The following is a 12,145-nucleotide window of genomic DNA, read 5'->3' on the forward strand; positions in this document are numbered from 1 at the left end:
CCTCTCACCAGCTTTGCACTCTCTGGCTGCATTCAAGTAACTTCATCCTTTTTCAAATGTGGGGAACTGCACACAGCACTTGTGATGAGGCCACACAAACGTTTAACAGGACATTCCCTCTCCTGACCAGCTGGTGATGCTGGGTTTGATGTACCCCAGGATGTGGGGATGCAGGGCTGCCAGGGCACACTGCTAACTTACATAGAGCCTGCTGTCCACCAGCACAGCCAGATTCCTTTCTGCAGGACTGCTTGCCATCCACTTCTCTCCCAGTTTCACAGAGCAGAATCACAAAATCACAAGCTGATTTGGGTTGGAAGGGACCTTTAAAGATCATCTTGTCCACTCTGCAGGGAGCAGGGCCATCTTGGACTAGATCAGAACACCGTCTAACCTGACCTGAATGGTGCCAGGGATGGGGCACCTACCACCTCTCTGGGTGACATAGGCCATTGTTTCACCATCCCTGGTGTAAACACTTAAGACTCTAGCACCAAGGGCAGGAGGAGGTATTGCTTAGTAAGGCTAAAAACAGAGCACTGGAGGTGCAGGCAAAGGCTTCCAAGAGTTGCAGCCTACCCTGCATCCATTCACAGCCAGGTATGGTCACTCACAGCACACTGCAGATCTCTTCCACTGTGGATAAGGCTTTGCTGGAGGCTGTCTTAGAGTGAATATGGAGCAGGGGGAGCCGCTGAAGCATGGGGATCTGAAGGGTCACAGCCTCCACTCCATCAGGAAACTCCCTTGAGGAAAAGGAGATAACAAGTAACAGTGATGGCTGTGGTGACAGGGCCTGCTGCGCTCCTGGCCCCAACAGCTCAGAGGAGCCTGTGCCTTACCGCATGCCCTGGGGCTGCTGTTCTGGCACAAAGACGAGGCCTTCCTCCACCAGCCTCCAAAGATGTTTTCTGTTTTCCTTATTCTATAAAGCTTTTTCTGCTTAGACGATTGTGTGATCTGCTTTTATCTCCCAGACAAAGCTATCTTTACAGGGCAGAAAGGGACACACATTCTCAGTGACACAGAATTTTATTGAATTCCTGAGGTTAAAAAAGGGGGGAAAGGAAAAAAGCATGAAGAAACATTCCAATATACAACTGTCTGTATCTCTGTAACTGTACAGATATTGGGACACAGAAAACCTCCTCTTCCTCATCTGGAGCATGAAGTTTGATGTGAAGGGGGTTTGTAATTCTTTGGCAGTCAGGACCAAAAGATGCTTTGAACAAGTGGTTGAGCATAGTTAAAACAATAGTGCAATTGCCATTTTGTAAGAAGGAGCAGAGTCAGGCTTTTGCAGCTGTTTTGTAATGTGGTACACCCTTGTGCAATACATCTCAAGAGATCTTTCATAAAGCAACACTTGAGTAGAGGAACACTGCCATTTTCTTAAAGCAGCTGCATTCACTCCTTCACGTGAATAGAATAGAACAGAACAGAACAGAATAAACCAGGTTGGAAGAGACCTTCAAGATCATCGCATCCAACCTATCATCCAACACCACCTAATCAACTAACCCATGCAACCAAGCACCCTGTCAAGTCTCCTCCTGAACACCTCCAGTGATGGTGACTCCACCACCTCCTCAGGCAGCCCATTCCAAAGGGCAATCACTCTCTCTGTATAGAACTTCCTCCTAACCTCCAGCCTTCCCTCTTTCCCATGGGATTCCTGTTCTGAAACACTTGGAACAGTTGCACTCCTGTCCAATTGTTGTACTTTAGCACTTGAGTATTTCTTCATTTGCTATTTTTCCTTTGTCAATACTCATCTTTCTTTTCTACAGGTTTATGGCAAAACAGCCATCAAACCACTCTTATGGGACAGGAAAATCTGAAGAAAAGGTACCATAAAGACTCAAATGCTACATAAAAACAACCCAGTGCTTTTACTGCCCTCCTCCCAAACATCTGCTTCAGCCATGAAAGGCTGGCAGGGAAACATCGAGCCAAGTACTTCAGGAGTTACACCAACAGTGGCTTCAAAGCATTTGCCACAGGATGAAAAAATGCTAGGACTTGGAATGCATAGAGGAAAACCAGAGGCAAGTCTGTCAAATAATGGAGAGATTTCAAATACTTCTGTGTAGAGTTGTCATATTTTGGCCTAAGACAGTTGACAGTGCTCCTTTACCTCACATGTGGCATTTTAAGAAAGATATCCTGTCAAGATTAGTATTCTAACTCAAACAGCAGCACACCACTTTGAGAAACCACACCTAAAAGCTTAAGGAAAACTGCAGCAGCCTTCAGTAAGAGTTCAGTGAAACTGCACAGCACAAGGTCCCCAGGACTCCACCTGAAGCAATAAATAGTATCTCCATGCCTACCGCAGTACAAACCAGCTTCAGTGCCGACACATGCCATAACCCATGAACCATTTAGTGCCTGCACCTTCAGCCTCTTGTCCATTGCACTTCTCTGCACACAGCCAGGTAAGGCTTTAGCTGTTCCCTCAGAAGAGGTGATACCCAGCTTGCACCTTCTGCTGACCCCTCTGCCTGGCAGAGATGGGGGAGTGCACCACCAAGAGTGGGAAGAGGCATCCAAAGGCAAGGGAAGCTGTTGATGAGCCAGTTACCCAAGTTTGAGGTCCTCCATGGAAAGCAGTCCTTCTTCTACAGTCTTTTCCAGCATCACTGCATTTATACATTGCTAGGAAATGGAATGAATGATCAGCAATCTCTAGCTTTACCTGCAGCATGCTTTACTTTCCTGTGATCACAAATTTCTACCTCAGCTGCTACTGTGGAAATGTCCATCACTTGCCTGTGATCTCCACCTTTTAAATAAGCAGCCTTTTGCTGAAGGAGATCCCTAATGGATAAAGGATCAAACTGGTGACACAAATGCAGCCTGGACTCTCCTGACTTCCTTCCCTAGGCCAGCAGATCCCTCCAAATCCCTGCTCTTGTTTACACATTTCCAAGTTTGCCCCTTTCCCCTCCTCCAAATAATCCTCTTCAGCTTGTGCCTGGCCTTTTTTCTTCCTATCACTCATGTTTTATTTTCTGTCTCCCACCAAGACCCCTGTATACCAGCTACAGCTGCCACCAAGAATCAATGGTTCCTGTAGGCAGTCTGCTACCAATTGCTGCACTAAAACCTTCCAGTTCTGAGGTTTCTTTTGGAGTGCAATGACATCAGAACTCAGACATGGCTACAATGATGATGAGAGCTGCTAGGAGAAACAGCCTTTTTGTTCTGCCACAATGTATTGCCTTTCCATCAGAAGATAGGAATTGCTAAGAGAAAAATTAGCTTTCAGGTATTTTGGCAAGAAGTTGAAATTCTATATAGAAAGCACTGAAATTTAGTACAAACAAATCTTCCTTAAAAGGCAGCACTCATGGCCAGCTCTATCACCAAATCTGAGATGGAAGCTTAGCAGTTGGCTACAAGGGTTAAGAAGAGCACAGAATACACAAACTCATTTCAGATATTGTTGCTACCTTTCATGTGAGAGAGTGTGCTGACCTCCTTGGAAGCTGTGCTTCCCTGTGAATGCTGATGAGCGAGGTGCTGGAGCGGGAAAAGGAGTGCTCTTCTTCCTGATGTCACCCACAGTGAGCAGTACTTGCACTATAAGAGCTGCTTTCTCTGGGCCACCTTACAGAGGACAGCAAGTAACAGTGAAAGGAGCTGCTGATTCCTGTTGTTCACAGAATCACAGAATGTCAGGGTGTTGGAAGGTCTAACCCCTCTGCCAAAGCAGGATCACCTAGGGCAGGGCAGGTCACACAGGAACACATCCATGTTGGCTTTGAAAGTCTCCAGAGAAGGACTGTTTGTAACTGGTATTCAGTAGTAAAGCATTTGTAAAAGCCAGGTAAGACTCACCAAACCTTAACCCAAAGTGTAAAAACCCTATGCTGGCTGTTTTTGAAGCTTGGAAAAGGTACAAAATTCTGGCTGGGTTACAACAGATGTCTGTGAAGGCTGAAGTATTGCATAGTTTGTTCTGACCAAGAGTACTGGTGCAGAACAGAAACACCTAAGTTTATTCCTCAGAGAAGAGGCCAACAAAACACACATTTTTCTTTACATTTCCTTTTGAAGGATATTTTTGGAAGAAAAGTAATTTAATTTTCAGTAAAGAACTTCAGTTTGCATTTAGATGCCCCCTCGCTTTTCTCCCCGCTGGAAAGAAAAGTGGCTGGAACACGACTTGACCTGTTCAGTCACACACCGTGGCTTCAGAGCAGTCTGTACACGGTACAGAGCCATTAGTGTTCCTAAAAAGGCTTCTGGCTTTTAGTGTCTACATCTTCTCTAAGTGCATTACAGCTATTGCATAGTTTCAAAGTCTTCCAACACAGTCGTAATCATAATGCTTACAGGTACATAAATAACAGCATTTCTTAAAATAGTATTTAAAATAACCCTGTGTGCCCAAGGCTAAGGGCAATCACTTCCATCATAGATGACAGGTCGCTCGATGGCCAAGTGATAGAACACTCGTTTGGAGATAAACCTGTCAAGAAACAGAAGATCAGAAGGTGTCCACGTTAGCAGAAGTCAGCTAGACAGGAAGCCTTAGAAGTCTGCTCAGTCTTTAAGTTCATAGACCAAAATAATACCACCCCAAAAAGTAGTATGGCCGGACAAGGGCTGCCAGGTATGGGGTTAATACCATAACGGTCCTCACTGAACTGTATTGGAAAGAGTCACAAATTGCTTGCTTCTGTGTTTACTTCCTGAGGTTGAGACAGAAAAGTGGAACACAAAACCTAGGACCAATTTGCCATACCTGCTTCTGAGTGGCAAAATAACAGCACATCAGTTCCACCACCTGTGAAACCAGACTTACTTCATCTTGCACACCCACCTGGAGAATGTGTTGTCAAATATCAGTGTGTAGATTCCAGAGTTTCTGACCTTCACCTGTCCTCTTATAGTTTCCTTATGAGAGTTGCAGCGGGTCATAGGAATAAGAACCTGGAATGCAACAAAAAAAATATCAAAATAGAACTTGCTATTTGCCCTACAAATTCACATTTTCCTTCAGAAATATTCTTAGACTTCACACTCCCAGAGTGTGCCAGCAAAGCTATTTCTTTTCACTGATTAGCATCAAAATTAACCCAAAGTCTCACAGTGAGACATCTCTTTCCTTTGGCAACCTCTATAAGCTAAGACTATAAAACTCTGCTTTAAAGAGACAAACAAGTCCTAACCTTTTTAATGTTAATCTAAGCAAGTTTATTAATATCAGCAGTCCTGTATGAAATATAGACAAATATAACCAAGAGCAGGATCTAGGCAAATGTCTTCTAATATATGGGTTATATTCTTTGTAAGTAAGATATAAAGTAAGATTTCTCAGCAAATCTTAATTAGTTATCTAATGAAACTCCAACAACAATAAAAGTTTTATCAAATAGGCAAGATGGAAGGAACACTCTTCATTCAGCCTGCAGCTGAAAAACAAGAAGACTTTACACAGAGATAGTTACCCTGGAGCTAACAAATGCATGTTAAATAAATGTCATATTCCCCCAGATCAGCCCAAAGGAGCTAACAAATGAAGTACTATTGAGGAGGGAAAAAAGAAGGCTTTTGTAGCCCTGGGCTTTATTTTTGCTAATACCAGTGGTTAAATTGCAGATGTGATCAATGAAGTGACAGAGTTTTTCAACTCAGCGTTTGCAGGCAACATTACATAACTTAGGGTGTAGCTCTGCCTTCAGCAGAGCTGTAGTTTCATTGAGTACAAGTCCTTAACACAGCAGCAACTGGCACTCCTGCAGAGACCTTCTAGCTACAGCCGCTGGTTCTCCAGACAGTTGTTGAAGCAGAAAGGAAACCAAGGCCTTACTTTGCACTGATCCAGTGGCGTGTCCTCCGCCTCTTGGTAGATGACGCTGAAGGATATGCTCTTAGGGTCTGATGAAAAGATCCAGCTGATTGTCAGCCCCATCTCTAAAACAGTGATGGGAATGATGCTGTAGGTGCTGGATTTAATGAACAGCTCTCTGTTACTTTCCCCAAAATTTAAGATCTCTTCCACTGTAAGGGGTAGTTTGGTCCTGTGAGGGACAAAAGTACAATTACCTGGAGAGATCCAAGCCTGTACTTACTCTCAGAGAGAAAACCTGGCTCATTGCTGCTGCTGCTGCTTAGTTGAGCTCTAGTCTCTGCTTTTCCTCAGAGCAAATTCCACTGTGGAACACGAGCAATCAGCTCTTACAGGAGTCTCACACAGCTGGTACCTGAGCTCAGCCTTTACTCTTTCAGCCTGGTGGTAACATATCTGTACTGCTTACATGATTTCTCCCGACTTCAACAAGCAGACCTCAGCATCTTGAGCAACTTGCCACTCTTCTGCTTCGTCAACGGTTGAAGAATTGCACGTGCTGTTTCTAGGATGAGGGGAAAAAGGAAAGCCATAATTCTGTGACCAGTAAGTAGCCAAATGCTAGCTGCATGCTGATGCTTTCCTACATCAGGAACGTTTCCATAGTCATAATGCCAAATTCTGGAATCCTTCTTTTGCACATTCTAGAGACAAACCTGTCCAGGGAAAACCACAGCCCTGTTCTGCTAACAGGCTAAACTGAAGTTTGATGATTTCACTGGAGCTCCTGTACCCTGACAGGAGATTCTGTTCTTGTGTGACCTGTTCACACCAGGTGGCAGCAGTAAGGACGTTCCTGCAGCTTGCCAAGGCCCCTGCTCACCCATGGTGTGTCTCCTGAAACAGTCTGGACTGCTTCTCTTTCAAAAGTGCAATGAATTGGGGTTGGAAGGCAGGAAGAACCAAAGCATGGAAAGTACACTACAGCAAGAAGAGAACAGCTCTGGTTCAGCAAATCCTTCAGACAGATGGTCAGAGGCTGGGGGAGCACTTAGAAGTATTACTTCATGTTTATCCTGGTCTGATGCTCTTCCTTGGGCATCTGCTGTCCCTCAGCTGCACAGTGTCCTCCACTGTGCCTGTTCTTATATACAGAAACTACTTTTCACAAAGCATTCTAAAAATACTGTGACCAACCTCATGTAAGGCTTTAGGAGTTAGAAGTAAGAAGTCCTTTCATAGTGAAAACCTGAAGGGAGCTGTTTCAGCCCTGCCCTCAAAAGTTTTCTGTTTTCATGAACACCTGAGCTCTGGCAGCTGTAGCTACACATCTGGGATGCTGGCTTCATGTGGCAACCAGTCTGCAGCAGTGCAATGAATTCTGGAGTGGACTTCAGTCACCCAGCATGAGAACCTTCCTGAACTACCTGAAATGTCAGAAACCTGAACTGGAGAGTGGAGGATGTACAGAGCCCCTTACAGCTGCTTTGTCCTGCAAATGCTTCTGCGAATACCTCTAATGCCAAGAAGCAACTGAAGGCATTATGCTGAGGCACACTGCAATGGTTCGCTGCTCCTTCAGAGGCTGGCTTTTATGCCATTGAATAAAGCCTCCAGCACTCTATCCAACCTCCAAGAGAGCCCTCTCCATGAAGCTGTGTTTACTCACAGATCTGTCACGCTCTGCTCCAGAGAGTCTCTCTCCATCTGACTTTCACTGTGGAGTGAGTCTGATTCCTGTACTTGGCACAGCTCCTCATCAGTGATTATATCAAATGCTGCATCATCTAGTAGTTTGGAGGCTTCACTTGCAACTGTGTCATAAAGGAGATGAAAAGAAAACAGCATTAGCTGGCTGGGTGAAAATAAACATGTGAAACCCTCAAGGGGGAAGACTAGGCCACTGCTCTGCCTTTACAGAACATTAGCTAATAACTAGGAACCAAGTGAAAACCTTAGCCTGGCTGGCATTTAACATACATGCAATTTTCTGTCAATACCAATCACATTAAAAGATGGGACCAGTCCCATCCTGAAAACACTCCATGAACCTGCAGGTCCCTGGAGCAGAAGGCGACCAGGTGATTTCCTGAAGAATAGCTAAATTCTACTCATTTCTCACAGCAAACGGAGAGCGCACTAACCAAGAGCCCTCTCAGATGGTGACACAGGGGATTCCAGTGAAGCTGGGGATCCTTCCTGGTTGGCACTGGATCCAGAGTCATCTGCACTGTCCACAATGACTCTTGGCTTACTAAAGCAAGCTCTGCAGCAACGCTCCTTTTTCCCACCAGGCTTTGTCACCATGTAGTTGTTGCAGCAGTAGTAACAGAAAATGCGACCACACATTCTAGAAACGAGTGGAAACCAAAGGTGTTAGAGGAGGGCCACAGAGATGGGACACATCTGCAGGACAGATTTTGGGGCTCTGCTACAACTGCCTTGCTCTCTGCAAAGTTCCAATGTTACATCCATGCCAGAGCTCACAATACTGACCGGGGTGAAGTGAGTTTTCTTAACAAACAGGACAAATTCACACTCACGCTTTGTTGCCTAAATAAGGAGGGCAAATGGGGGAAAAAACCCCATACATTAAAATAAACACTAAAAATACATTAAATATAATGACACAGAACTACTAAATATCCACAAATATGCAATGCAAATAAATAATATATACCAAATATATACCCAGGCCAAATCTCATACTGAGAGCAAAACCTTTTGACTGTGAGGATTGTAAGAACACATCTGTGTGTCTCTACAGGGAAGCAAACCAGTATTAGATACACACATCCACACTTACCCCTCCTGCCCTCTCAGTATTCAACCTGGAAACTACTTTTTAATGGCCATGTCAAGATTTTCATGAACAAAAGCATCCTGCAGGGATGACTGTTATCCATGAAGCCTTACTGGGCTTGTTTCTCATAATAATGTAAGTCATTAGTAGGTGCAAACATGCAGTTTTCCCAGAGTTTAGCAGAAATGAGTAATCTGAAAGTTGTCACCAGAAATTACTTCACTCCTTAATAATCCCTCCACTCATTTTGCAACTGAAACAGTCCCAGTCCTACATACCTTACATGACTCATGAGGTCATGAGGAGAAAGAACAGCGAAGAGCCAAAACAAACACATCACTAAGACCTTGAAAAATGTTTGAATGAATCTAGATGCGGTAACTGCAAGCAAGCTGGCTGTGTAGGAAATAATTTCATCTTCCCCTTTTAAAAAAAAGACTGCTCTGCAATCAGTAATTACCTCTGATCTGGGAACACAAAGAGGTAGTTCATCTCTATGTATGATCACAAGAGGTATTTCACCCACATAAATGATCACACTGAATTCAGCACACAGAGTTGCACAGCTGACCTGCAGTGGTGCCGCCGCACCATCCATGAGAACTCCCTCTGGCAGTCCAGGCAGTGATTGACCTCTGTGTCCCCCTGCCACCTCTGCTCTGCACTCAGCTTCTGCTGGAACTCCAGAGCATCTGATTTTTGCCACAAAGCATCCTTATCTCTACAGAGACAGTTAAAAGAAAGGAGCACACAGAGAAATGATCAGTGTTGGTTTACTTTTAACCAACCTCAATCTGAGTATGAGTGAAAGCCTCACAATAAAAACTCTTTTGTTGTAACTTCTGAGGAGCTTCCAGACATAAAAAACAGATCAAAGAACCTACTCAAGCTCTTGAAGGGGGGGAGAAAAATACATGCCATACAAAGCACTAACTATTTCTGTAAGACAGCAAATCAAGGAGCAGACAATATTGGGTGTTGTATTTTTGACTGCTTTATGGAAATGCAAAATTCCAGCTGCTGCTGAACATGACCATTACCTGCACCTGCAATTTGGCAATACAAGTTTGAACCACCCAGACTGCATCCCTTAACACTCTGAGCCAGGGTTTCAGTTTCTCTTGCTGCTTATTTTGATGCCAACCTGATAAGTTCTATCAAACGTTCTTCAAGGAACTGCTTTGTTCTTGTCAGGTCATCCAGCTCAGCAAATAGCTTCTGATCACTGCTGTCTTTATCTGCTGCCACCTTGCTGAGCTTCTCACTGTAATCCAGGACCTTCTCTTTTGCTTCATCAGCTTCTTTCTGGATCCTGAACAAAGGCAATTAAGAATCCTTTTTAGTTCATGTGTATTCCAACCTTACCCATGGAGGAAAGGGGAGCTCCACCCTGACAAACAGGCAGTTTCAGTGAAATAGTTCTCAGTCTGCACATTTTTTAGACCTAGACAAAATCAATCCATGCTTGTGCATGTTGAAAGTGCAGACAGATCTGTTATCTGGTGAACATAGCATCATAGTGTCATTCAGGGTTGGAAGGGACCACAAGGATCATCTACTTCCAACCCCCCTGCCATGGGCAGGGACACCCCACACTAGATCAGGCTGGACAGAGCCTCATCCAGCCTGGGCTTAAACACCTCCAGGGACGGGGCCTCGACCACCTCCCTGGACAACCCATTCCAGGGTTTCACCACTCTCACAGTGAAGAACCTCCTCCTCACATCTAGCCTGAATCTCCCTACCTCCAGCTTCATTCCATTCCCCCTAGTCCTATCACTACCTGAGATCCTGAGAAGTCCTTCCCCAGCCTTCCTGTAGGCCCCCTTCAGATACTGGAAGGCCACAATGAGGTCACCTCAGAGCCTTCTCTTCTGCAGACTGAACAGCCCCAACTCCTTCAGTCTGTCCTCATAGGAGAGGTGCTCCAGCCCTCTGATCATCCTTGTGGCCCTTCTCTGGACACGTTTCAGCACCTCCAGATCCCTCTTTTAATAGGGGCTCCAGAACTGGAGGCAGTACTCCAGGTGGGGTCTCACCAGGGCTGAGTAGAGGGGGAGGATCACCTCCCTCGACCTGCTGGCCACACTTCTCCTGATGCAGTTCCTTGGATGCCCTGCTTCTAGCGAAGCTTATGATGGTACCATACCACAGTAGGGATAAAACTAACATCCTTGCAGCTAAGCTCAGGTTAAGACAACTCAGCTCATTGCACAGCCAGTGGAAAGAAGTGCCCCCAGGACACCTCCAAGAATACATACAGTAGTTTCTTGAAGAGATGGTGAAGTCAGCACCATGAGTCCTAGCAATGGATCAAAACCACTACAGCAACACAACATGAAGAGGTGAGCTGGTCTGGACTCAGCCAGTTCAGCCAAATTCAAATATTCTGATGAGGTAGACTTTGTATTGACAACCTTAATCACAGATTGAGTCATCAGTCTTCCCACAAAGACAGATGATATCAGCAAAGAAATGTGAAAAACCATAGGTCTTGGTTAACCCATCAGACTCCATGTGAGCCTGTGCCTCATGAAGACCTACTCTGGACTGCCAGATACTTCACAACACAGATGCCCACATGCAGACCTTAAAAACAGAGCCTGCTAAGAAAATTGTCAAAGATGCAGTCTGGTCCCATTCAAACAGTTCTTCCTGATTCCCTGAATCTTCATGAAAAGGAGAGGGAAAAAAAACAACTGTCAAAAAGCACAAATTTTCCATTCCTTACAAAAAAACCACCAGTCAACATTGGTGTTTTCATTTTGTGACTAACCTAGAAGGTGAAAGGAGGTTATAAAATGGTTTTCAGTTTCCTAAAAGAAGACATGCAATAAACAGTAAAACCTAAACCTTGCTTTCATGTGTGCTGTTTCACACCCACCTTTCCAAGAGGTCTCTCAGAGCTGTCACCTCCTCTTCCTTCTGCAGCCGAGCAGATTCTGATTCAGAGAGCTGCTCTCTTGCTTCATCCAGCTTTCTAGACAAACTTGTGTTTGCAGCCTAGTGAAACAAATGACTGTGCTTCCTTATGCATGAAAACAACACTTGGACAATTACTGAGACACCTAAACAATGCTTTAAAAGAACCAGTTAAAGCCAAACCACTGATTAAGATATTACAGTGTAAGCAGACACTAATTAGTTGTGTACTAGTGATTGATTACTTCTGTCACACTGAATAAAGGATAGGCTCTAAGCCTATCCTTTCTTAGTCCATGATTCTTAGTCCATGGCAACTGAGCTTTTGCCTCCTTATCAAAGAAAATCTCCCAAAGATAATGACAAAAGAATACACCCTCAAAGTTTTTCACCACCTGAAAATTTCAAATGGGGGAGAAAAAAAAAAAAGTAAATTAAAATTAGGCAAATGCTGTTTGTCAAAGCTATATGGAACATGATGGGCAATGGAAACAAAAGCTTCTTCCAGAGCTAGCCTCTCCAGAAGGTCTGCCAGCCCAGGGAACATATCTAATTGCATCTGAATCATAGAGTCAAAAAATGTTAGCGACCTCCAGAGATCACTGGGTCCAACCCCTCAG

The 12,145-nt window shown here is 44.5% G+C and overlaps 1 protein-coding gene across 3 annotated transcripts in view; it reads right to left on the reverse strand.

The window, feature by feature from the left end:
* Window positions 1-1,013: 1,013 nt before the first annotated feature.
* The window catches only part of FYCO1 (FYVE and coiled-coil domain autophagy adaptor 1), a 31,556-nt gene continuing 20,424 nt past the window's right edge, over window positions 1,014-12,145 (reverse strand). For all 3 annotated transcript variants that reach the window (XM_068152839.1, XM_068152840.1, XM_068152841.1), the window contains exons 10-18: window positions 11,488-11,606; window positions 9,748-9,915; window positions 9,175-9,324; window positions 7,945-8,150; window positions 7,470-7,614; window positions 6,270-6,365; window positions 5,822-6,032; window positions 4,832-4,941; window positions 1,014-4,477 (exon numbers count right to left, since the gene is read on the reverse strand). In XM_068152839.1, the coding sequence (XP_068008940.1) occupies window positions 4,402-4,477; window positions 4,832-4,941; window positions 5,822-6,032; window positions 6,270-6,365; window positions 7,470-7,614; window positions 7,945-8,150; window positions 9,175-9,324; window positions 9,748-9,915; window positions 11,488-11,606 (1,281 nt within the window). In that variant the 3' untranslated portion in view covers window positions 1,014-4,401. The remainder of the gene's footprint in view (window positions 4,478-4,831; window positions 4,942-5,821; window positions 6,033-6,269; window positions 6,366-7,469; window positions 7,615-7,944; window positions 8,151-9,174; window positions 9,325-9,747; window positions 9,916-11,487; window positions 11,607-12,145) is intronic.

Source organism: Melanerpes formicivorus, unplaced genomic scaffold (genome assembly GCF_026170545.1).
Source record: "Melanerpes formicivorus ecotype bairdi unplaced genomic scaffold, bMelFor1.0.p_v2 SCAF_24, whole genome shotgun sequence".
In the NCBI taxonomy this organism is placed as follows: domain Eukaryota; kingdom Metazoa; phylum Chordata; class Aves; order Piciformes; family Picidae; genus Melanerpes; species Melanerpes formicivorus.